This window comes from Cetorhinus maximus, chromosome 28 (assembly GCF_964194155.1).
Source record: "Cetorhinus maximus chromosome 28, sCetMax3.hap1.1, whole genome shotgun sequence".
Taxonomy (NCBI): Eukaryota; Metazoa; Chordata; class Chondrichthyes; order Lamniformes; family Cetorhinidae; genus Cetorhinus; species Cetorhinus maximus.
Window position 1 is genome coordinate 24,073,091 of NC_135906.1, and position 23,930 is coordinate 24,097,020.

The window sequence follows — 23,930 nt, forward strand, 5'->3', positions numbered from 1 at the left end:
CATGGCATATCCTTGTGCATTTGTCCAAAATATTTCTTTTTTTGTATTCGTTCAAGCAACAAACTGTGTATAAGCAGCAAATCCTGTTTCAGCAACGGTTTTGAAAAGAGTGTAGTGTTTCTGATGGGTTAACCTAAGGAGAAACTGCTTTTACTGGCTGAAGGCAAAATAGCCACACCCAATGTGAGCCAGCATTTTAAGTATTCTCCTCTCTTTTCTTCCCCCCCTCCCCCAACACCTACTCGGCCCTTTTTTATTCTTGTAATTTGCTTCCTCCTGCCCATTTGTGGAAATGAGCATTATAGGGGCTAGAGGTACAGAATTTTAATGTCCTGCTCCAAAGACGTGAGCTAGTTATCTACCTTAGACCATGCTCTTCCTTCCTGTTCTCTTTTATCCTCCACCCTTGCAAAGCTGGTTATCTCTATGGAATGGATGTATTCCATATGATGCTATATCATTGTACAGATGTGACCCAAGTTGTTGAGGTGATTTTTTTTTTTCAATTCTTCAGGTTAAATCTGGGACAATATTTGATAATTTCCTGATCACAGATGATGAAAAATTTGCTGAAAAATCTGGAACAGAAACCTGGGGAGCAACTAAGGTAAGAGTGCAGGCAGGTGAATCGTTTCTTAAGGATTGGCTGCAGAAGCAGAATGGGGGAACAGGATTATTAAGAATTTTAAGTTTGTTTGAAATGTGTTTCCAACCCTTAAACAATCATTGACATTCTGACCTTTTCCCTTCTGGGACTTATGTTCTGATCGAACGGGGCCAGGAATGAAAACAATCTCTTTCTGAAGGTGTAATGGTTATATGGAATTAATTATGGCAGTTGCAGCCTGGTTCTGAGTAAATGCCAATTCATGACAAACTGCCAAAAATTCAGCGATTTGATCAGTAAAGTGACTCTTTTTTTAAAGCCCATAAGAATAGCTTTGTGAACAGAGCTAGGGACTTGAATGGCTAGGCTCTCCTAATGCTGATACACCTTTTTGTAATGTGCAAGTTCTAAACTAACAAATTAAAAAGACTCGACATCCCCTGTACAATTTACAGTGGGATTTGCCAATGTTGAGTAGGTGCTGTTTTTTTTTAAAAAGCCAACAATTTGTAATACCAGGCTATAGCAAATCTAAGGTAGCACATCTCTTTTCTCCACATCTGAAATATTCTTATGTAATAGTGTTAGAATCTACACTAAATACACTGATCCCTAAAATGATATAGGAAAATAACACTGCAATGTGTAATTTAACTGTTATTGCAAGTTGTTATTAGATTAAAATGGTCTCTTCAGACAAAACTCTTATTGTGGGACAATTTTTAATTAGAATGCTTGATGATAACCGTATGTAGCATTTAAAATGACATGATTTATGCTTCACTGAAATCCTAGTGCCCATTTTGTGTATTTGCAGAATGTGTTCAGAGCAGTGTCTCACACCATGACTGAGTTGATTTTTGTCTTTGTTCAGGATCTAGAAAAGAAAATGAAGGAGCAACAGGACGAAGAAGAGCGAAAGAAACGGGAGGAGGAAGAGAAGGATAAGGAGGATGATGCTGAAGGAGATGAGGAAGAGGATGAGGATGAAGAGAAAGAAGAAAAAGAGGAAGATGAGGAAGAGGAGGAGGAGGAAGAAGAAACAGATACTGCTCCAAAGGATGAGTTATAAAGATTGTAACAAATGTTGGGAGAATGAATGGCAGCAGGAGCTATGTGCAGAAAAGAACCTTTTACACAAAGCAATTGGGACCCCTTATTGGAATGTTCTTTTTGTTTACAAACAAAGATTAGAGAAATGAGTTAGGGTCTTTAGGGTTGGGGGCAAAAAAGGGGATGAGATCTTATATTGGAAAAATATATCCACTGAGGAAGGGACTACTGAGATTTCTAAACCTTGATTACTAAAAATATATTTGGATCACTAAAGATATCACCTTCATAATGGTGGGGAAGGATCTAACCCTGATAATGGAACTCAGACTGTTTTGCATATTCAACACAGCAATCTGGATACAAGAAATAGCCACAATGATCCTGGAAATCACCTGAGCATTGTCCACAATGGGCTGGCCTTTTTTTTTTGCTGTTTTCACTGAGGCGTTAACTTTTTTTAACCTCCTATTCTATGGGTCAACCCCTCAGTTAAAAGTTGGTACAAGCCCTTAAGTATTCGTACAGTAATGCTTGTTGCTAGTAATTTCCAAACTTTGGTTCTTATGCTGTTGGGTTAGTTTATTTTGTGTCTACTTATCTAGATGGACACAATACACTGAACCATGTCTGAGATTTTACAGTTGATGCCAGTTAATTTCCAGGGAGCACTGCTTTATAAGGTTTTTTGTTTTTGAACCACTCAATTCCCAAGTGTAATTAAAATCTGGTGATGGGGTTTAACATAATGATCTGATTTAAATTGACCAATTTCACTTCCATCTGGGGTTTTCCCATTGACAGGCTTCAACTGTAAGTGTAATTGTACAGCTGCCTTTATCCACTCGGAGAACAATTGTGTCGAGCAGGACTGCACTGGTTATATACATGGATGTTTATTGGCTCCTTCCAAATCCAGGGTCAACTTTGCCTTTGTATTTTGCATTCTTTATATAGGGGTTTCAAAGAGGGGCAGGGGGGATTCTTTATTTCCAACAAAAAAAAAAGGAGACTTAAAATTTCTGTACAGACCAAGTCTAAAAGTTTTGTCATTTTAATCCGTTATTTAAATGTTGTAAATTGGTGATTTAATCGATGACCGTGTTTGGAAAACTTGAGTTCTCTGTGTGCAATACAGAAATACGTTTGATCACATTTCTACAATAAATACCAATGGAAGTGAAATGACTTTTGTTTTTCTTCAAGTTTGGAACCGTTTGCAGTTCTTTGAATTTCTAGGGATTGGTGGTAATATTAGCATAGATTTGCTGGTTCACTGTAGGAATGAACAAAACATTTTTGAGTTGCCAGGTGAAACCAGTGCGGTGCTGCAAGGATCAGTGCTTGGGTCTCTGCTATCTGCAATCCATATCAACAAATTAAATAAGGGGACATAACATAATGTATCCAAGCTTACTGGCAACACAAAGTTAGGTGGGAAAGTAAGTTCAGAAAACAGTCTGCAAAGGGATGTGGATAGATTAAGTGGACATGAAAATGAAATCGAAGTTATTCATTTTGATATGGGGGGGGGAATGTTTAATTGGTTGAGACTCTGAAATCTTGCTGTTCAGAGGGACCTGGGTGTCATTGTGCTTGTCATGAATCACATAAAAGTTGCTTTAATTGCTGGTTTTATATTCGCTGTTATTACAAAGGGGTTGGTGTACAAGGGTAAAATTTTACAGCAATTTTATATAGGGCCTTGGTGAGACCATACCCAGAATTCTGCGTGCAGGTTTGGTCTCCTTACTTAAAAGATTGTTACACTTTCAGGGAGTGTAACAAGGGGTTCATGATATTGATGAGATATCCTCAAGTTTAGAAGAATGGAAGGTAATCTCAAAGCCAAATGTATGAAATGATTAAGGAGCTTGACCAAGTATGTGCCAGGAGGATGTTTTTTCTGGCTATGGAGTCCACAATTAGGGGTCATGATCTCTGGGATAAAGAGTTGGCCCATTTTGTACTGAGTTGTTTCTTCATCCAGATGTAAATCTTTGGAATTCTACTCCAGAAGCCTGTAGATGTTCTTTTATTTTCTTGAGTGTCACTGGCAAGGCCAGTATTTGTTACCTGTTCTTTAATTGCCCTTGAGAAGATGACAGTGAATTCCCTCCTACCTTGAACAACTGCAGTCCATGTGGCGTAGCACCCACAGTGGTATTCTGAAGGGAGTTCCAGGATCTTGACCCAGTGACCGTGAAGGAACAGCAATATATTTCTGAGGATGGTGTGGTAGATACAGCCAGAGATCTTTTTTGTGTGGGGATAGGGCAGGAACGTAGACTTCCAAGTAGAAGATCTGCCAAGTCATTGAATTGTAGAGCGGCTGGCACTCCATGGTCTTGTCCTGCTGTTTATGTTTTGCAGCTGGGATGTTTGGGAGTATAGAATAAAGTCAGGGAAGGGCTCATGGCTAAGTCTTATATTTGCTGTGCTGTGCTTTTGATGTTAATTTTCTCCCAGAGTTGACCCCATTGGGTATCCCCGCTGATCAATCATTTCCCACGCTCCTACCTCCATTTTCTCAGCTGGCTTGAAACGCAGTCACTGAAGCTGAATTTTATAGTACTGTAGGAGGTGAATTCATCCATCATGCATGTGCTGGCTTGGTCCCATTCCTATCTTGGATAAATAATTGAAAAATAAAAAAATACTTCCCTATTAAGAGCTGTTAGATTCTGCTCCCACAGTTTCTAGTCTGGCATTTTCCCATTTCCTAACAAGTTTGTGCTTTGTTCTTTTAAAAAGAAAAGTTCCTAATCCATTCTTTTTATTTGGTGATCTTTTTCTCAATTTATCCCCTAGTGTTTGATGTACTAGACCTTTTTTTTTTTTTTGCTGCTTTTTCTTTCACAACATATTGAAATGTGGAAAATGAATTTGACTCTAATTTTGGAATGTGGAGTGCAATTGACAGAAGTCGGCTGCTTTTTCTACTATAAGATTTCTATTATACTAATTATTCATGGTTGTTCACTATTTAAGCCATTTTCTAAGGCCTGGAGAACACTACTGCAGTCGCTTGACAAAAGAAGAACCACACTCCATGGCTAAGGCGCTGGGCGGTCACCATCGTCTTTTTGTCCTTTGGGGGCTGACGCACTAAGCATCCTCCAAAATGGAACTGGGCCTCAAAAAGGGAAGAGAGAAACTTGTGGAAGGACAAACAAATGTAACTGATAACTAGAGTTAATATTGCTGAAGCCAATTGCGCAACTCCAAAAGTCAACATGCTCTGAATTTAGCACACCGACAGGAAGATAGTTCTGGACCTGCCTGGCTGTATGTTGGGCCAATGGTTATTGGAACTTTTTGAAGTGGAGAAGTTGTGCACATGCTAAGTTTTGTAGTTGATTAAGAACAATTACATGTTTCAGTTGTTCTAGTTTACTCTGGCCAACTGATTTTTATTTGTTTAGAATATATATATATGTATAAGAGTGGCTATCACTAAGCTTGATTTAATAATTTATCAGGTCCTTCATGAAAAGAAATACATGTTAAAAGGAATTTGCAAAATATGTCATTCCTAGCACCTAGATGCTACAGTCCTCACAGTTTGGGTTCAAATAGCAAAATCTTCCCATTGGATTAGCAAATTTTCCAAGTAACATCAGCTCAAGTCCCTGATGCTGCTTTTGAAATCTTTCATATTTCAGTGAATGGCTGTCATGAGCTATTAACCTGAATTTTCCATTGATGCAGATGTGGTGCAGTGCATTGTGACTCATGAAATGCTTTGGGACGTTCTGAGAAAGTGATCAGACACTTGGCAGAACAAGGTATTTTTCACACCCACAATCAGGGAACATTTCGGAATCTGTCACCATAAAGATGGAGGGGAAAAAGGTTAGAGTGATTTGGATGGCACAGACTTATGACTTGAGACTTATTTCAGAGATAAATTAATAATACTTCAATGAACATCTGAATATTTACATATGAAAACTGTGTCAATTTATAGTCAGCTGTGGGCAGCACTCTTGCCTCTGAGTTAGAAGGTTGTAGGCTTAAGTCTGACACCAGAAATTTTTGAATACAAAAATCAAGGCTGATATACCCAATGCACTACTAAGGGAGTATTGCACTAATATAGAGCCTTTTAGATGAGACGTTAAACCAAGACTCCCAACTGCCCTCAACTGGATGTAAAACAATCCATGGCACTGTTTCAAAGAACAGGAATTATCCCTGGGTGCACTGGTCAATATTTAACTCTCAATAAACATCACCAGCCAGTCATTACCATATTGTTATTTGTGGGAGCTTGCTGTGTGCAAATTGGCTGCCACGTTACAACTTTGAGTACACAGCCAAGTATTTATTGATTGTGAAGTGCTTTGGGACACACTGAGGTCATGAAAGGTGCTATACAAATGCAAAGGCTCATCAACCTGATAACTTCATTCTTGCTTCCTTCCCCAGAGGCTACCTGATGTGCTGAGTGTTTCTAATAATCGCTTGGTAGCAGAGAACTTGAGTATTGCTGAAAAAAGAAATGTGCTGTCAAAGCTTTATGCCTTGTGCTGATCAGGACAGATTCACAAGAGCCCACTTGCCAAATAATCAGCACTCTCTTCTGGGGCAGTATAAATTGTTGTTCCTTTTAGAATTGGTATTTCTTTTCTGTGTTTATGTTATATCAATACAAGGTTTTTTTCTCTATAGTTGCACATTTATATATATAAGTAGGGCAGTCTATGGTAAAAGTGTGGGGAAAATGAGATATGTAGAGAAGGGCTTAAGTGAAGCAAGTCAGTGTGATTTATCAGGCAGGTCACATGACGCGGCCGGTCGCCATGGCGATGACGCTGCGGCCGCCACCGCAAACGCAGCGCTTGCGTCAAGATGGCGACGGTCTGAGGCTGCCTCGGCCTGGTGGAAATTTCCAGCAAATCGAAGGCGGCGGCGATTCGGCCGGCGGAGTGTGATTGCTTTCCCCTCCCCGGGGGGAGGGGAAGCAGGCGGCCATCGCCATGCTCATCACCGTGAAAACGCTGCAGCAGCAAACCTTCAAAATCGAGATCGACCCCGAGCTGACGGTGAGGGAGGAAAACCCCTCCCCCCTCCACCCACCCCCCAACACTCTCTCTCCCCTCTCCCTCCCCCCTCTCTCCCCTCCCCCCTCTCTCCCCTCTCCCCCTCTCTCCCCTCCCCCCACTCCCCCCCTCTCTCCCCTCCCCCCACTCCCCCCCTCTCTCCCCTCCCCCCACTCCCCCCTCTCTCCCCTCCCCCCACTCCCCCCCTCTCTCCCCTCCCCCCACTCCCCCCCTCTCTCCCCTCCCCCCACTCCCCCCCTCTCTCCCCTCCCCCCACTCCCCCCCTCTCTCCCCTCCCCCCACTCCCTCCCCTCTCTCCCCCCCACACCCTCCCCTCCCCCCACTCCCCCTCCTCCCCCCTCACTCCCCCTCCTCCCCCTCACTCCCCCTCCTCCCCCCTCACTCCCCTCCCCCACTCCCCTCACCCCTCACACCTCCCCCTCCACCCTCACCCATCCCCTCCCCCACCCTCCCCCATCCCCTCCCCCACCCTCCCCCACTCCCCTCCACCTTCCCCCAATCCCCTCTCACCCCTTCCCCCACTCCACTACCCCCTCTCTCTCCCCTTCCCCCACTCCACTCCCCTCCCCCTCTCCACTCCCCCCACCCTCCTCCTCCTCCTCTCTCTCCCCTCCCCCTCTTCACTCCCCCTCCCCCCACTCTCCTTCCCACCTCCCACTCCCCTCTCACCCCCCGTTGTCTCCCACCCATCGTCTCCCCCCCTTGTCTCCCCCCTCCCCCCGTCGTCTCCCCCCTTCCCCCCCGTTGTCTCCCCCCTTCCCCCCCGTTGTCTCCCCCCTTCCCCCCCGTTGTCTCCCCCCTTCCCCCCCGTTGTCTCCCCCCTTCCCCCCCGTTGTCTCCCCCCTTCCCCCCCGTTGTCTCCCCCTTCCCCCCCGTCTCCCCCCCCGTCGCCCCCCTTCCCCCCGTCGTCTCCCCCCCTTCCCCCCCATCGCCCCCCCCCCCCCCCCCCCAATCGTTGCTCCCTCCCATCGTCTTCCCCCCTGTCGTCCCGTCCCGGCCCCCTTGCGTTCCTCGCCCCTCTGGCCCACATCTTGTAGGGGTAAGGAGTGGGCAGACTCCTCTGGCTGGCTGCCGGATATGGCGGGGGCGGGGGGGGGGGAACTGCAGCTACAAAACGAATGGGGGTCAGGAAGGGGGTGGAAACATCAATTATATAAGGAATATTGCATTTGTATTGCACCTTCCACATCCTCAGAATACCACACCCCCCCTTCCTCTTTTACTGCTAGTGACGTCTCTTCTCTCTTCAGGTACCATTCCCTAACAGGGGGTTGGCGACCATGGACCTCCATGTTCGTAAAGCCAGAAAGGATTGGAAATTCCCAGCTGATTTGTAGAGAGAGAAACTGAGTTTGTGTTTTGAATCCAATATGATTCTTCTTCGGAACTCATGTTAACCTTGCTCTGGAGGCGTGGATCATCCTTGTTGATGGTGCATGCATCCAGTTTGCAAGGCTCTTTATGAATGATGTACCTTTTTTAAAAAAAAAAAATTGAAGTGCCAGGGCAGCTGCTCATCTGCGCACAGTAAGATCCCACAAACTGTATTGTGAAATTAATTGCCTCCTTTTTAGTGATGTTGGTTGAGGGATCAATGTTGGCACCCAGCCCCACCTTTCCAGGACACTGGAGATAACCTGCCTTCCTCATCCTCGAAATAGTGGCTGTGGGATTCCTCCCAGCGCCTTAATTGAGTGATGCCCTTTGGTATGGGGTGAAAAATTGATTCGTGGAATAGCCCTGCCTGCACTTAATGAGTAGGATGGCTTTAGTTTGAAGGTTATCAGTTTTCTGTGCCTGGGTGCAATCTGGTTTTAGCTGGGTAAATTCCATTAAGTATCCTTGTGAATACTGAGAATTCTAAAACTTGGTGATTGCTAATCTGTGTCAGAACTTAAAGCTCCGGCAAGTGGGTCGAAGCTGGAGAGAAATAACGTAGTCTATACCAAGCTAATGAAAACTCTACGTGGGTGGATTTCTCGGTAATTTGAATGGATGTGAAGTTTTATTTGCTAGTGAAATTTCTAATTATCTCCGTTTAAGGAGAGTAGACTGTAACTTAGTTCGAAGATTCTTCAGGGTGAGGATTAATGGGACCTGGATAGGCCAGTGTATGACTGCAGGCTGTGATCCTTCTTACCCGGCTGTAGATAATTCTGCAATGTAATGTCTTAATGGACAGTGTCATCCTAGCTTGGCAGTGGGAAGCTTACAAATGGCCAGGCACTGATAAGGTGCTCACTTTTATTTGGATAAACTGCAGGACTACCCAGACGCACATTTACAAATCATTCTTGCCAACCTTTTACCCTGACATTTCTTTGGCAAAGGTAAATGGGGTTTGCCCCGATCAGGAAAGAGTGTGTACTCCATGTTGACCCAATAGAGACGCTACTTGTTCGAGTCTCTTAAGCCACGACGAATGGGTTTTACAACTGTCCGGTCAGGCAAAAGGAAAAGACTGAGGAAAGTCAGTGCTGGTGAGTGGAGCACTCTTCCTGGTGTTTGTATCACTCAGTCAGGTATATAATAATTCGAAACAGTCAACCTCAACCCTGCCCAACCTCAAAAGAATGCCACTTACAGCTCCAACTATGACATGTTTATATTTCTTATACAAGCCTTTCTGAGTTCTATAAGGGAGATCGCCAGTTAAGTGCCATTGTGACCTAAATGCAGAGAACCCATTTTTTTCGCATGTGACTTTAGACAGCAGAGGTCTTCGTCTCAACCATTTTGCCTTGACCCAGCCCTCAGAATTGTTACCCTCCCTGCACCACACAGCTCGCTTTACTGCCAGATTAAGAATACCTGAAGTGATAACTAATAATCTTTGTATCAATACCTGGAGGTATCTGAAGGTCTGTAATTGGGAAGATTGATGTTTAGCTGCGCCCTAGGGTCAATAATTTAATAAACTTCTGGAGAATTAATTCCGGCTTGTATGCTGACATTAATTTGTGGGAATATTAATATCATTTTCTGCAGGGGCAATGGGTTATAACCTCCAGAAACTTTAATGTTTGGTCATTAACAATGACAGATAACCTGTAGAGGCATTCCCTTAAATGGGAGTAATTTGTGCAGGAATATTGAGGCTTGATTCACTGCAACACTTAGCCCCTCTCCGCATGAAATTTATTCTACCGTTGGCGTATTAACCTGTGTCATATGTCAGCAGTTATTAAATGTTTTGGTGCTGCTGCTGCCATTCGTGTGACTCAGCAGTGACACTCTGGACCCTGAACCAGAACATTGTGGATTCAAGGACTTGACCAGATAATCTAGGTTGACACTTTGATACAGTACTGAGTGCTGTGTTGCTCCGGAGAACTGCATCAATGCGAAACGTTAAATTCAGACCCTGTCTGCTTGTTCAGGCGGGTATAAAAGACCCTCGACAATTTTTCACGGAAGACTTGGAATTTTCCCTGACGTTTGACCAGCATTAATTCCTTGGTGATTTACTATTTATCCCCTCCACTTATGTTTGCGGAGCCTTGTTGTGCACAAATTGACTGCCACATTTGCCTTCAGAACAACAGTGACCACACTTAAGGACTAATTCATTGGCTTTAATCTTTGGGAGTATTAATCGGGGTATCTTCAAGGATGTGCTTTTGGATGTCCTTTCTGTTTTTCACATGTGCTGGAGTATTCATACCTTGCAAGTGCCAGCCATATTATTGCTTGTGTTAATAGCATGAATTCTAATATATAGTGTTAATAGTGCATTAGTCACCTTAAAAGGTGTTAATAACTGTTTTATGGCCACAGTATTTTAAAAAATGTATTCCTTAAATTAATCAATTGTAGAATTACCAGTATTACCAATCAATTGTACCAGTACTGCCATTTTGAATTCCCTGGATGTTGGCACCAAAGATAATGTCATTAAAATTATATTTTAGATTATTTATAATATTTGGCCAGCTGTGTATTTTTTTCCCCTTACTGAGTTGAAGCCTGTTGTGCTACAGTTCCAGTTGCACTCGCAGCCCTGGTCTATTTGCCTATGAATTCGCAGTCAGCACTGGAAACCCAGTTGTGGGTTTTTTTTTTTGCTTCCCTAGCGCATTGGCATAGAGGCCATTTATAGAGCTCCCAACTGTTTAGTCTGGTATCAGCTAACTCAGTGGAGACCAAGAATTGAAGCTGGGCACATTTGGTCTGTGTGGCTGTGTAAAACATTACTCAGTGCTTAAAAGCTAAAAATTGGAAGGAAAATGCTAGAAATGCAGCTTCTAAAAGGAAAGACATCAGGCGGACTTTAAGGAGGTGTTAAGTGCAAAGTTTAAAGTCTTAAACTTTTAGGTTGAACTCTTGACTGGAAGGGTCACTGTTTTGGTTATTATCAATGCTGTGTGTTCGGTGTCTAATTGTTTATTACTGTCTTTACAAAATGTTATTTGATAGGTGCAAGCATTGAAAGAATGTATTGAAGCAGAAAAGGGCACTGGTTTCCCTGTTGCTGGTCAGAAACTCATATACGCTGGAAAGATTCTGAGCAACGATGTACAGCTCAAGGAATACAAGATCGACGAGAAGAATTTTGTTGTCGTTATGGTAACAAAGGTGTGCAACATTTTTGGATTTATAGCAGTGGAGCCCCGTTTTTAACCAGAATGGTTCCAGGATGGGGGGTGGATTTTAGCTACCGGGTTAGGTTGGAAAAGCTGGGGTTGTTCTCCTTAGAGCAAAGGAGATTGAGGGGAGATTTGATGGAGGTGGGCAAGATTGTGACCGGCTTAGATAAGGTAGACAAAGAAAAACTGCTCCCGCTAACTGATGGTACAAGGCTAGGGGCCACAGATTTAAGGTTTTCGGCAAGAGATGCAGGGGGGGATGTGAGGAAGAGCTTTTTTTTGCAGTGGGTGGCAATCACCTGGAACTTGCTGCTTACAAGGGTGGTGGAAGCAAAGACGATGAATGATTTCGAAAGGAACTTTTTTGAAACGCACTTTAATTTGTATTGTGCACGTGCAGGGGGTTAGAGTTTGAGAGTGGGGACTGAAGAGTTTTATCTCATTAGCAGGATTTGTGTTTTTTTAGATTTCCTCCAATTTCCACCACCCTCATCGTGGACTCATTCATTTCATTTCAGTCTATGTTACAGAGGAATGATGCATTCTTTGTGCATTATAACATGTTACCTAATTGCTAATTAACTCAATGACTTTGGACAGAGACTTTATTAAGAGTGCAACTTTATCTTTTAAAATCCCAGCCTAAAAGTACCCCTGCTGAAACGGGATCTGTTTCTACGGTTACACCATCTGCCACACAGTCGCAGCTAGAAGGAGAGGAGAAACAGAATGCGGATGATGGAAGCCAGGCCCAGACTATTACCAGCTCTGTTTCAATATCGAGGTAAAACATAATGACATTAGATCAAACCAGTGACTCTCAGATTCCATTGAAGAGAAAGGAAAAATGCTGTAATGTGTTTTTTTCTCAAGGTGTAGAAAGGACTCTTTGCCTTGATGAAAAATACAGGGGCACTTTTCAGGTTTACTGTTAAGCTTCTCCACCGGAAGCTCCCCTTGATCAGTTGGTAAGTTTACTCCCTGGTACATTGCTGAGCCACGTAGATTGTAACAACAACAGCAGCACAAACTTACATTTATATAGCGCCTTTAATGTAGCGAAACATCCCATTATGCTTCGTAGCAGCATTATAAAATAAAGTAAGTTGGCGAGCCACATAAGGAGCCATTAGGTCAGATCACCAAAAGCTTGGTCAAAGAGGTAGGTCTTAAGAAGTGTCTTAAAGGAGGAAAGCAAGATGGAGTGGTGTCGGCAGGGAATTCCAGGGCTCGGGGTCTAGACAACTGAAGGCACAGCCACTAATGGTGGAACAATTATAATTGGGAATGCACAAGAGGCCAGAATTAGAGGAGCACAGATATCTTGAAGTGTGGTTGGAGAGGAACTCATCAGTTGGCCTCAGTGCCCTGGACTAGGGTGGTGAACAAAGTAAGCCAAGCTTCCAGTTTCTGATCATTATTCCACACCCACTGTCAAAAAGTGGGCGATTGTCAAATGAGGCTAAAATCAACTTGATCTCTGATGCCTTTCATGGGCGAATAGCACTTTGATGCTTGGCTTGAATGTAGGGAATGGCCTACTGGGCGAGGAAATTAAGGCAACCAGCAACTGTGAAACTCTGCCCTGCATCAGTGAACACCTTTAGAAGAGGAGTGGGGAAGCAAGGAATAAAAGGGAGAGTGGGAAAACCTGCCTCTGGAGTAAGTAATTCAGAGCTGTGTTCCTTTCCATCTGTTGCTTGGTGGAAGTGAGTTGAAACTGGCACAATGGACAGCCTGTTGTTGGTGTGTCAGAGTGCCAGCACACTCTCCTATCGATAGTAGGATTTGAGTACCCAGAAATATGTTTCCTAAATGGATTCAGTGCTTGCTGGCTGACCTGAGTATTTCCAGAAAATTTTCTGTATTTACTTCAGATTTTCAGTATCTGTGATACTTTGCTTGAATATCAGTTCCGGGAGACAAGTGTCTGTGAGCTAGCTCTCCGTATGCCTACTACTACTAAACCTTGGCTCCCTTATCCCACCATCCAAATCATAGACACACAAACGCCTGGCTGTCCAATTCTGCCACCAGGAATGGAGAGCCAGACATTGTGGCACCAATGCAGGGAGCCAACCAGCGGACATTGATCTCTTAGAATCTGGAGTAAACATGTGCCCGTGCTGCAGAAGCTTCAGAACGATGTCATGTTACTAAATTATTGGTTAAAGATGCCTCTTAAATTTGTCTTCACAGCTCGATGCCCTCTTCAGGGAGTGACATACTCTCCGCCCCATTGTCGGTCAGCGATCTGCACCCTGCTCAAGTATCAATGATCGATTTAATCTCCGAACCAGGGTTGCAGAGTGACTTGCCTGATGACTTGCCCCATGATGGCGCTAACACAACACCAGGTCAGTAAACCCATAACCTTTATTTTTCAATAAACGTATGAGATGGGACCAAGAGAAGAACCAGCCAAGTCAACCACGATCAGTTATTAAAAACTGTATTGACAACTGGTGATTCGCTATTGCCGTGAAAAATCCTCTACGGTTGTAATAAATGTAAACCAGTGGTGCCAGGATTCTACAATCGTGACCTGCAAGAGGGAACTGTAAATATTCACCATTGTCTGATCTCCTAATGCCAAGAAGTTAATTGTTTGTTCATCAATTTATTTTATCTATAAGATGTCTAATATATGAAAAGTCCTGTGCCATAGTTTGCACTCCCTGTTTCACATCTACTTCTGGTAACTCTTTCTCTGCTTGGTAATACCTCTTATTATTTGAAGACATTGAGCAGCTCTGTGGAAGTTCTGCTGGTACTTGTGCTTATTACACCTGTTAACCTGAGATTGACAAGAGTCATGTTGAACAATGGCCGCTGTTTTGCTGTTTTTCACTGCTGGATGCTGATGGGCGTACCGAAGAATGATGTAACTTTACCAGTATACCACATGAGTGTATTTATATTATAAAACACTTATATTGCTCCTTTCTAGTGAGGGACGCGGCTTACGAGACCATGCTGTCAGAAATTATATCGATGGGTTATGAGCGTGAGCAGGTGGTGGCGGCACTAAGGGCAAGCTTCAATAACCCGCACAGGGCTGTGGAGTACCTGTTGACGGTAAGGTGTGTGTGTGGACAGGGGTGGGTGCTGTTCACACCATTTGCTGCTTGTTTATCTGACTGTTCCGGGCAAAGTAATGGGTCGGCGGCGGGGGTGGGGGTGGGGGGGGGGGGGGGGGGGGGGGGGGATGGGGGCGGATGGGGATGTTGTCCTTCGCAATAGATGTTGGTTAACTTGCCATCTTTTATGTAGGGCATAGGATATACGACACAGAAACAGGTCATCCGGCCCAATCAGCCCATGCCAGTGTTCATGCTTCACTCGAGCCTCCTCCCATCTTTCCTCTTCTAAATCTACCATTGTAACCCTTTTCACTTCTCCCCCAGATGCTTGTCTAGTTTCCCCTTAAATGCATCTATACTATTCGCTTCAACGCTCCGTGTGATAGCAAGCTCCACACTCTTACCACTATTTGGGTAAAGAAGTTTTTTCTGAATTCCCTGTTTTCTTCTAGAAAAGAAAATGCACATTTAGTCCATGCAAACAAGGTGGGTGAGTAAGAGATGAGATAAAACCTGACTTGGAACTATATCGCTGTTCCTTCACTGTCGCTGGGTTAAAATCCTGGAACTCCCTCCCTAACAGCACTGTGGGTGTACCTACACCACATGGACTGCAGCGGTTCAAGAAGGCAGTTCACCACCACCTTCTCAAAGGGATGGGGAACAAATGCTGGCCTGGCCAGCGATGCCCATAAATATATAAAATGCAAAATAGCATCTCCAAGTGACTTTTCTTTGGGTATGTATTATAATGACCTTGTCTAAGCTGAAACGTTGAGCTTGATAATGAGGGAGTATATGCTGTATTTACAGTGCATTTTACTAAACAATAATAAGCAGTATTTTTGTACAGAAATTTTAGTGTTGGTGTGTAGGCTAGCACAGCGGAATAACTGAAGTTGGGAGAGGGAATGATGGAGGGTGCAGTATTTATAATATCTCACTGTTGTAAAATTAGCTATTTGACCTTGCTGACGGAGCCACGTTGAACCTCTCTTTTCCTCTCTTTTTGCTTAAGGGTATACCTGATAGTCCAGTGCAGGAGAGTGCAGTGTCTCAAGATAGTCTTGAATCTGGCCCATTAACTAACCCAGAACAACCAGGTAAGGAACACTGTGCACTTTTGTGCTTACAAGTAACTTCTGATGAAAGATCGTCAACCTGAATCGTTAACTCTGTTTCTCTTTCCACAGATGTTGAGTATTTTCAGCGTTTTCAATTCTTATTTGACAAAGCTTCTGATTGTTTATCATGCTGAAATATTTGTGGGTGTTTGCTGCAGTTGTCGGAACTTTTGCTTTGATTTTTCCTCCCCCATTCTTTCTTGGTGCTGTGTCTCCTTTCTGGAGTACAGTGCCATAGGTGCTGGGTAGGGTGCCGTAGATGCCATGGGCCCTTGGTATGAGCCATTATTTATGTATGAGATGAGATCTTGCAGATGGTGGGTTATTTAACTGTAAGGGTAGTTAACGAAACCTGATGTCCAGATGGGTAGTTTCGTTGCATGGTGGTTGATGCTGGAACTGATTCTGCTTGAGCCCTTGCTTTTATTTGCTTACTTGCTGCTGATGTTCCTTCTTCCCGTGACAAGGTTCATTCTGAGCCGGGACCTCGGCACTGAGTGTCCATAGACTATTTGGCTACGGGGAGCATCACTGCTGAGTTGGTTCTTGTTCCCATGTGGCCACTGGATTAGGATAAGGAGTGGGAGCCCTGGCTTCTTTACCCTTCCCTGACTTGAGGGCACCAAAATGTTACTGCCTTTTGCTGTATTCTCAGAGTGCATATTCAGTAAGGACCAGGGCATCAAGGTTGGACAGTCAGGTTTGTCTAGCTTAGTGTTTCACCAGGCAATGTATTAATGCACTAGAGGGCCGGCATGGACTCAGATGGGCCGAATAGCCTTGACTCTGTGACCAGATTGCAAGCCTCTTTCAACAATGCCCTGAAAGCAGTCACCACAAGGAGGCTAACTTCTGTTTTGTTCCCTTCCCTTGCTGCCTTGGACTACCTCACCTGTTCTTGGCAGCTCCCCACAATGGCATGAGTTCAGGAATTCAACAGTTTGATGCAGATAACACATTTGCCATTCTCCAATCATGTCGCCTGACTCAAACACTTTTTTTTAAAAAAAAAAAATCCTTTTCTTCCTTCTTTTCCACTTAGCTGAGAACCCTTTGGAATTTCTCCAAGATCTGCCCCAGTTTCAGAACATGAGGCAAGTACTTCAGCAGAACCCATCAATGTTACCTGCCCTGCTTCAGCAGCTGGGCAGAGAGAACCCGCAGCTACTACAGGTAAGGGCGAAAAGCCTTCAGCTGCTTTAGAGCATTGTTTACAACAACCTAACTTTAGAGGTACATAAAATCACTAACGGTGTAGGAAAGGTGGGCATACTTCAAGTTAAACTGCGGCATTAGGACAGATGTGTGACTAGCAAAGGGAGCAAAGTGAGACAATTCTACATGCACAAAGCAACAAATTTGCAGAATGGGTGGTGGGGCCAGAAAACTTAGTATAATTTAAGAAGCTTGGATGTTGTGGCTGAGGGAAGTGTAGGAGTTTTAATCTGGTTAAACCAAGTTAGAGGAATGGCCTACCTTAATCAATCTTGACACTGCAGTTTTTCACCTTAGTGAGTGCAAGGAGTAATATATAAGGAATATGTATTCAGCTGTGTTAATTTAGAAGTCTTAAATTATCATTTATGTGGGGAAGTAATATTATTTCCAGTGTTACTGCCAAACACACACACACGATGGGACAGGGAATTGTCTTCCTTGAGAATACAAGGAAGATGCTCAATGATAATTCTAATATCCATCACTATTGCTTCTGTGTTTTGACGTATTCTGATTAATTTTGATCAGGGATTATTTCTGACAAAGATAAAAACAAAAAACTGCGGATGCTGGAAATCCAAAACAAAAACAGAATTACTTGGAAAAACTCAGCAGGTCTGGGCAGCATCGGCGGAGAAGAATAAAGTTCTCCGCCGATGCTGCCAGACCTGCTGAGTTTTTCCAGGTAATTCTGTTTTTGTTTTTATTATTTCTGACAAGCCTGATGTGATCATTTTTTTTAGATCTGGTTAAAGTTTGACATTTTTTGGTGGGTGAGCCCTTAATTTTAGGCAAGCTTTTGTTTATTCTGTGTGTGTGTTTGTTTTAATTGATTCTTGGTATGCGAGTGACATTAGCAAAGTCTCATTTTGCCCTTCCCTAGTTGCCTTGAAGTCATTAGGAATCAACTATTTAGTGTTGTTCATGGTCATTTGCACTAGCCTGCTAATTGTTATGCTTATTGAATTCAGTTTCACAGTATGGTGGGACTGGAACCCAGGAACTTGGGGCTGTTCATCCATTGCCTATGGGGCTACTGTACCTTGTTGTAGGTATAAGTTTTGCAATGATGTTGCTTTGACATGCTGTGAAAAGGGGTGGGACTACAGAGCAAGGTCTGGTACCATGAAGGAATGAGTTGGAGAAACGGAAGAATATAATTTGAAAACTTTATTTCTTTGCCCCTCCACCAACAAAATTGATTCCAGCCCTAATTCTCTGCAAGCGATTTAAAAGGATGGCTTTCATATGGCATTACAGCACTGACTGCTTTCTTGCTTTTCAATGTATCACCTTGGCTTAGTTGGTAGCATTGGCACCTGTGTCATGTTGTGGGCTCAAACCTCACTGACTGCTTCAGCACACGATGTGGGCTGGCACTTCAGTGTCACTGGGGCAGTGTTGCATTGTCCCATGTGCTGTCTTTTGAATGAGGCCTTAAGCTGAGGCCCCAGCTGCCTTAAGTGGACGTAAGAGAGATCCCATGGCACTATTTGAAGAAGTGCAGGGGCATTCCATCCTCAACTCAAACAAAACCTGGTTGCAGCAGTCTATGGGGCCTTTCTCTGCGTCCAAATTGGCTGCTTTGTTCGTCAATGGAACAGCCACTACTCCTCAAAAGTGATGCGTTGGTTGTGAAATGCCTTGAGATTCTCTGACGATTTATAAATTCAATGGATTAATTTCCTTTTTTAGTTTAGATGGAGTAGTCTTGGATAGTGCATTTTTTTTTCCCTTAATTGGACATTCTCCCAGTCTTAAGGCCAATATTTTTCTTGACAAATGCCACTAAAATTCAAGTTAACTGGTTGTGGTATGTTCCTGGCCCAGAGTGGCTGCATCAAAAGAGTCATTCCATTTCAAAATTAATTCATTGCGTATGAAGCACTTGCTGATGTTTTGATGTGATAGGGTTCTATGTGAATGCAAGTATAATCATCGGCAATGACTTTCCTGCAGCAAATCAGCCAGCACCAAGAACACTTCATCCAGATGTTAAATGAGCCTGTGGAGGATGCTGCTGAGATTGAAGGGGAGATGGGAGCGGTTGGAGAGGATACGTCACAATCAAGCTTTGTTCAGGTTACACCCCAAGAGAAAGAAGCCATAGAGCGGGTCAGTGAAAACCATCAAAGAAACATAGCTAAACTAGAAGAGGTCTTTTCATAAAATTGAAAACATCTTTTCTACCTCCTATGGAGCTCTAACACTTTGGGTTTTCGGTAATGAACTATTTAATAACACCCCTCATCAATCCTTCAAACATTATCCAGATGAAAATTTCTTGAACATGATGTAATTTATTCTGTATCTTTCCTCCCCTCTTTCCCTGAGGATACTGACTTGTGTTGGTTATGTTTACATAAGGTGCCAGACGTTCTCCAGTACCTCGGCCAGGAGCCATTCATCATCAGTGTTGGCAGGCTGTTGTAGCCAAACCCATCCTAATCTTGAACCCCTGAAGAAGAGTCATACAGACTCGAAATGTCAACTCTGTTTCTCTCTCCACAGATGTTGTCAGACCTGCTGAGTTTTTCCAGCATTTTCTGTTATTTGTTCCATCCTAACCTTGCTCAGTATTGATTTATGTACATCGTTAGCAGGGTCGCAGGCAGTGTTCCTGCTAATGTCCCTGAGCTGTGATCGGCCCGCTTGTTGCACTGCGCACTCCCTTTAAGATTGCTGCACTGCTGCGTATGCATGTATTTTAAAGGGGCCTGTCTTGTGCCCTGTTAATCCCTGGCACGGCACATTCCCAATTGCTGCCCAGCAGTGCTCCTGCTTAGAGGGAAAGATTTTCCACTGGCAGGGAATCAGGTAAGGGAACCCTGACTGAACTCTTTACCTTCCCTAACTTAAGGCCGCCGAGGTCAATTTTAGCATCCCAAATACTGCCCTGGTTGAGACCAACAATACAACTCAGCACAGCATAGGGACCTTGTGACGGTTTTGGCTTTGCACTATGCGAATGATGCACTTCTTCATTTCAGATCGAGAGAGATCCACCAGGTCGATCGTTAGTGAGGGAAAATAGCTTCCCACTTTCAGTAATGTTTAGTCAGGGACTGCAATTCACGGTGGCTTTCTGGCTTTCTATTGAATCTCAAACTCAGTTCTCTTGTAATCCCATGAAAGTAGAAATGGTCCTTACAGATATTGTAAATATGTTATTTTTGTGTGTGTGTATATATATATATATATATATATAATATATGCATATGTGTGTGCACACACATGCATGCACAATATTTCTTGACTGAAGATTGGAACAGTTTTTCTTTTGGCCGTTGTCCAATATTACTGCAGTAACCCTCAATCAGAAGCATTTCTCTTCCTAAGTACAGCTGCAGAAAGGCAACATATGGGCTCATTGGCTTGGGTGACTCAGGCTGGATAAAAGGCACAGGACAGATGGCAGGATATTACGAGGCTGCAGCCTAACCAGGAGATACAAGTCACAAGAGTGAAGCTTGGGCAGTATGTTAGTTTTTTTTTCTCCTCATTTGCTCTTGGAGAAAGCAAAGCAGGGGCTACTAAGAGTCAAGTACGATGGTTACATAATGATCAGACCAGGTAAACATGGCAGGTTTCCTTCCCTGTAGAATATTTGTGAACGACAATAAATCTTTTTTTTAAACAAAAAGGCAGCAGTTTTCCTAATCATGTTCTGGTGCCAACCCACAATTTGTTGAATTTAAATCTTATCACTGGCCACAGTGGGATTTGAACTCTCAACCTCTGGATCTCTAGTACCATAAACTGCCAAACCCATCTGGTTGCTGTCAACAAATGTCCAGTGTTGGGCTGTCAGGAACTTTTATTCAAGGCCTTCACAAAGGCAGATCCAATATCACTGATGGCAACCACTGCTTTAGATAGTGTGGGCAACCTACGGCCGAGCTGTTCTGAGGGTATGGTCGATCTGGGTAATGTTGGTAATTTGGATGGTAAAGTGGGATCTGTGACATATGCCCAATGGGTGCTATTGTTTGTTCCTTAGCAAATTCAGTCTCGAGAAGAGATTAGCTTAAGTGCCACTAATGATAGTAATCATGGACTCCTGGAGTTTATTTTCTTTCTTTGGGAACTTGGATGAGCAGGAATTTCCCCCAGACATTTTTTCCTGCAATTGGCCATTTTTTAAATTGCCTTCACCGCCCCCCCACCCCTAACCCCCAGGAGTTATCAGTACCAGTAGTTGAGAGGCTGATGTACAGGTGCACAAAGGCAACATCTGGGCTTACTCTGGCTCGGGTGAGATAGCATAGTTAGCAGGGTCAGTGTGATGGTTTCTGATGGTCTTTTCTCAACGCACCTATGGGTGAACCCCAGAGGAATTTATCATCTGTATCACATAGATAGCTCTGGTAGGCTGTCCAATATGAAGAAGTGGTTACTAACAAGAGCATAAATCCTTCGAGTGATTTATTTTTCTCCATTCCCATTCTCCAAGGTGCTGGCTTCTGCTGGGTATTGTTCTACAGGCACCAGCTGCTCCAGAGGCTCCCTCTTAAGTGACCATCTTACACAGTTTTATAGACAGACTGTTTAACTGCTCTTTCCTGAGGGGTCTGGACAGGTTGGATGTAAAGAGAGGCAGTTTCTTCTTGTGGAAAAATCTAGAACTAGGGGGTCACTGTTTAAAAATAAAGGGTCACCCATTTAAAACAGAGATGGTGACATTTTTTCACTCACAGAGGACCGTGAGTCTTTGGAACTCTCTTCCTGAAAAGGCAATGGAAGCAGAGTTTTTGAATATTTTTAAGGCAGAGGTAGATAGACTCTTGGTAAGCAGGGGGGTGATAGGTTATCGGGGGTAGGTGGGATGCAGATTTAAGGTTACTATCAGATCAGCCATGATCTTATTAAATGGCAGAGCAGCTCAAGGACCTGAATGGCCTACTCCTACTTGTTCATAAGTTCCTGACATCCCTACACATCACTACCTCTGGCTGATCACTGGATAGCAACTCGGAATGAAAATCCTACATTGTTTTCTCCTCTCCCCATCCTTTGGGTACAAAGGACAATTGCTTTTTCATCTCCAACCATGTCAGATGAGACCAGCTGAGTCAGCACAGAGCAGCGATCGATGGAATCTATTTGCAAGTGTCTATACAATACTTCCATTTATGTTGATAGCATTGAGATCTGATCATAGTCAGCAGATCATTACGAATAATTAGTTACTCATTCATAATTTATCTTTCTCTTCATAATTGTTAAAAATGATGGGGAAAAAAAAGATGATTGAAGGGAAACAGTTCAGTTAAAATGTAATAATTCACTGCAACTTCTTAAAAGAAAAGGGTGTTTGATGTACCCCAGCAGCTGAAAATATGGCTTAAATTTCAAGTTAAAGCTCTTAATTCAGAGGTGCTGGAAGGTCTCTGCTCCACGCCTGCCTGTTGGGCCTGTTTTGGGTTTGTTATTCCAAGCTTCCTGCATTTGCAGTTTGGTATTTCTTTTCAATTTTATCTTGATAAAGTTCTTGCCCTCGTCTGCAAACTCCACCATGGCTTGCACCCTCCGACATATCTGTGCCCCTCCGATTCTGGCCTCTTAAGCATCCTTGGTTTTCATCACTCCACCATTGCAGTCGTGCCTTCAGTTGCTCTGAAAAATCCCTCCCTAAGCCTTTGGGCCTCCCTCTCTTTCTCTGTCTTTTAAGGTGCTCAGTAAAACCTACCTCTTTGGTCACCTGTCCTAATTTCTCCATGTGTCAAATTTTGTTTAAAAAAAGGCTCTTGTGATGCAAGTTGCAATGTTTTACTACATTCAAGGCACTGTGTAAATGCAAGTTCTCGTGCTTGTTTGTCATTTGGTTTTTCCCTTTCTTTCTCTTGCACAGTTAAAAGCTTTGGGTTTCCCGGAAGGCCTGGTCATTCAGGCTTATTTTGCTTGTGAGAAGAACGAAAATCTGGCAGCCAACTTTTTGCTGCAGCAGAACTTTGACGATGAATGAAGAACAGGGAAGAGACTCCCGGCAGACCTTGGAGGTCCGATGATCTGCTCTCCAGCGCGTGAACCAACTTCAGTAGAAACGCTGTCATTCAGCTCTGTGCACGAATAATGATAGGAATAACTATTAGAGACTGTACATTACAGTTCATGGTGGGGGCTAGAAACACGACTAATTTTAACCTGGAAGGCTACAAGTTGAAATGGGGGAGAGTTGGGGTTCTTCAATATTAAATCAAAAGAAAAGTGTAAAAAAAATCTTGTTTACTGGGTTTAAAGATTTGTTTTCACCTCATATAATTCAAGATTAAACCCTCCCAAAAATGGGGAGCTTGGGGGTGTGAGAGGACCGGTATTCAACTGCCTGGATAGTCAGAGCGTTCCCCATAATTTTGTGAATCCCGGAACACCAGTGCGCTAACTGCCTGCTTTAATAGCGGCCGCCTCTCAGCCAATGTGTACAGGACAAATGGGTACTTGACAGGACCTTGTTTCTATTTTATCTTCCACGCCTTCGTTTTCACATTCACCCTTTCTTTGTATGTCTGTGTTTAGTGGAATATCTTGCACCTGGAACCATCGCGTGACAACAGTTTGCGACCAAGTCACCAAGATCACATTGTAAAGTGGTTCATTTCTTGCACAACGGCAACGGCCTATGGGCCTGTGGGGTATGTTATTTTTTCCCTGTTATCCCACTTAAAAAAGATTAAGACAATGGGATGGAATTTTGTTTTCTTCACGGTGTCATTATCGCTTTGTCAAGACAAAGACACCTGTCTTCAAGAGTTTCCGTGCAATTAAAGGTTATTTTTAATTAATTTGGGATTGACGTGTGTTGGCTTATTCCCCGAGTTATGAAAGGATTACATTGTGTGACATTGCTGGGTGCCCATGTTGTGGTCAGGTCGTAGAAATCCAGGTTGGCCTCCTGTTCTGAGCAGAGTTAGGTGATCTGAAATGGGGCAGTTGTTAGGATGCTACAGTTAGCCTCAGTCCCCACTAGGTTAAGACCTGGCGCTCCCTGGTGTTAGAAAATTTATGTACAGATGTCATTAAAACAGTAAGTGCTAGAAATAGACAGCAGATCTGACAGCATCTGAGAAGAGAAAAACAGAGTTAGCATTTCAGGCCAGATGATGACAAGATCACTGACCTGAAACGTTAACTCTGTTTCTGTCTGTCTGTCTCTCTCTCTGTCTCTCCCTCTCGCTCCACAGATGCTGCCAAAG

The 23,930-nt window shown here is 43.5% G+C and overlaps 1 protein-coding gene across 1 annotated transcript in view; it reads left to right on the top strand.

Annotated features, from left to right (window-relative positions):
* LOC144668772 (uncharacterized) overlaps positions 1–23,519 on the top strand; it is a 219,612-nt gene extending 196,093 nt beyond the window's left edge. The window contains exons 9-19 of the mRNA XM_078531102.1: positions 515–607; positions 1,482–1,676; positions 6,604–6,708; positions 11,143–11,301; positions 11,954–12,096; positions 13,512–13,669; positions 14,263–14,390; positions 15,414–15,498; positions 16,562–16,692; positions 18,697–18,852; positions 22,589–23,519. Coding sequence (XP_078387228.1) covers positions 515–607; positions 1,482–1,676; positions 6,604–6,708; positions 11,143–11,301; positions 11,954–12,096; positions 13,512–13,669; positions 14,263–14,390; positions 15,414–15,498; positions 16,562–16,692; positions 18,697–18,852; positions 22,589–22,702 — 1,467 coding nt within the window. The 3' untranslated portion in view covers positions 22,703–23,519. The remainder of the gene's footprint in view (positions 1–514; positions 608–1,481; positions 1,677–6,603; positions 6,709–11,142; positions 11,302–11,953; positions 12,097–13,511; positions 13,670–14,262; positions 14,391–15,413; positions 15,499–16,561; positions 16,693–18,696; positions 18,853–22,588) is intronic.
* Positions 23,520–23,930: the final 411 nt, after the last annotated feature.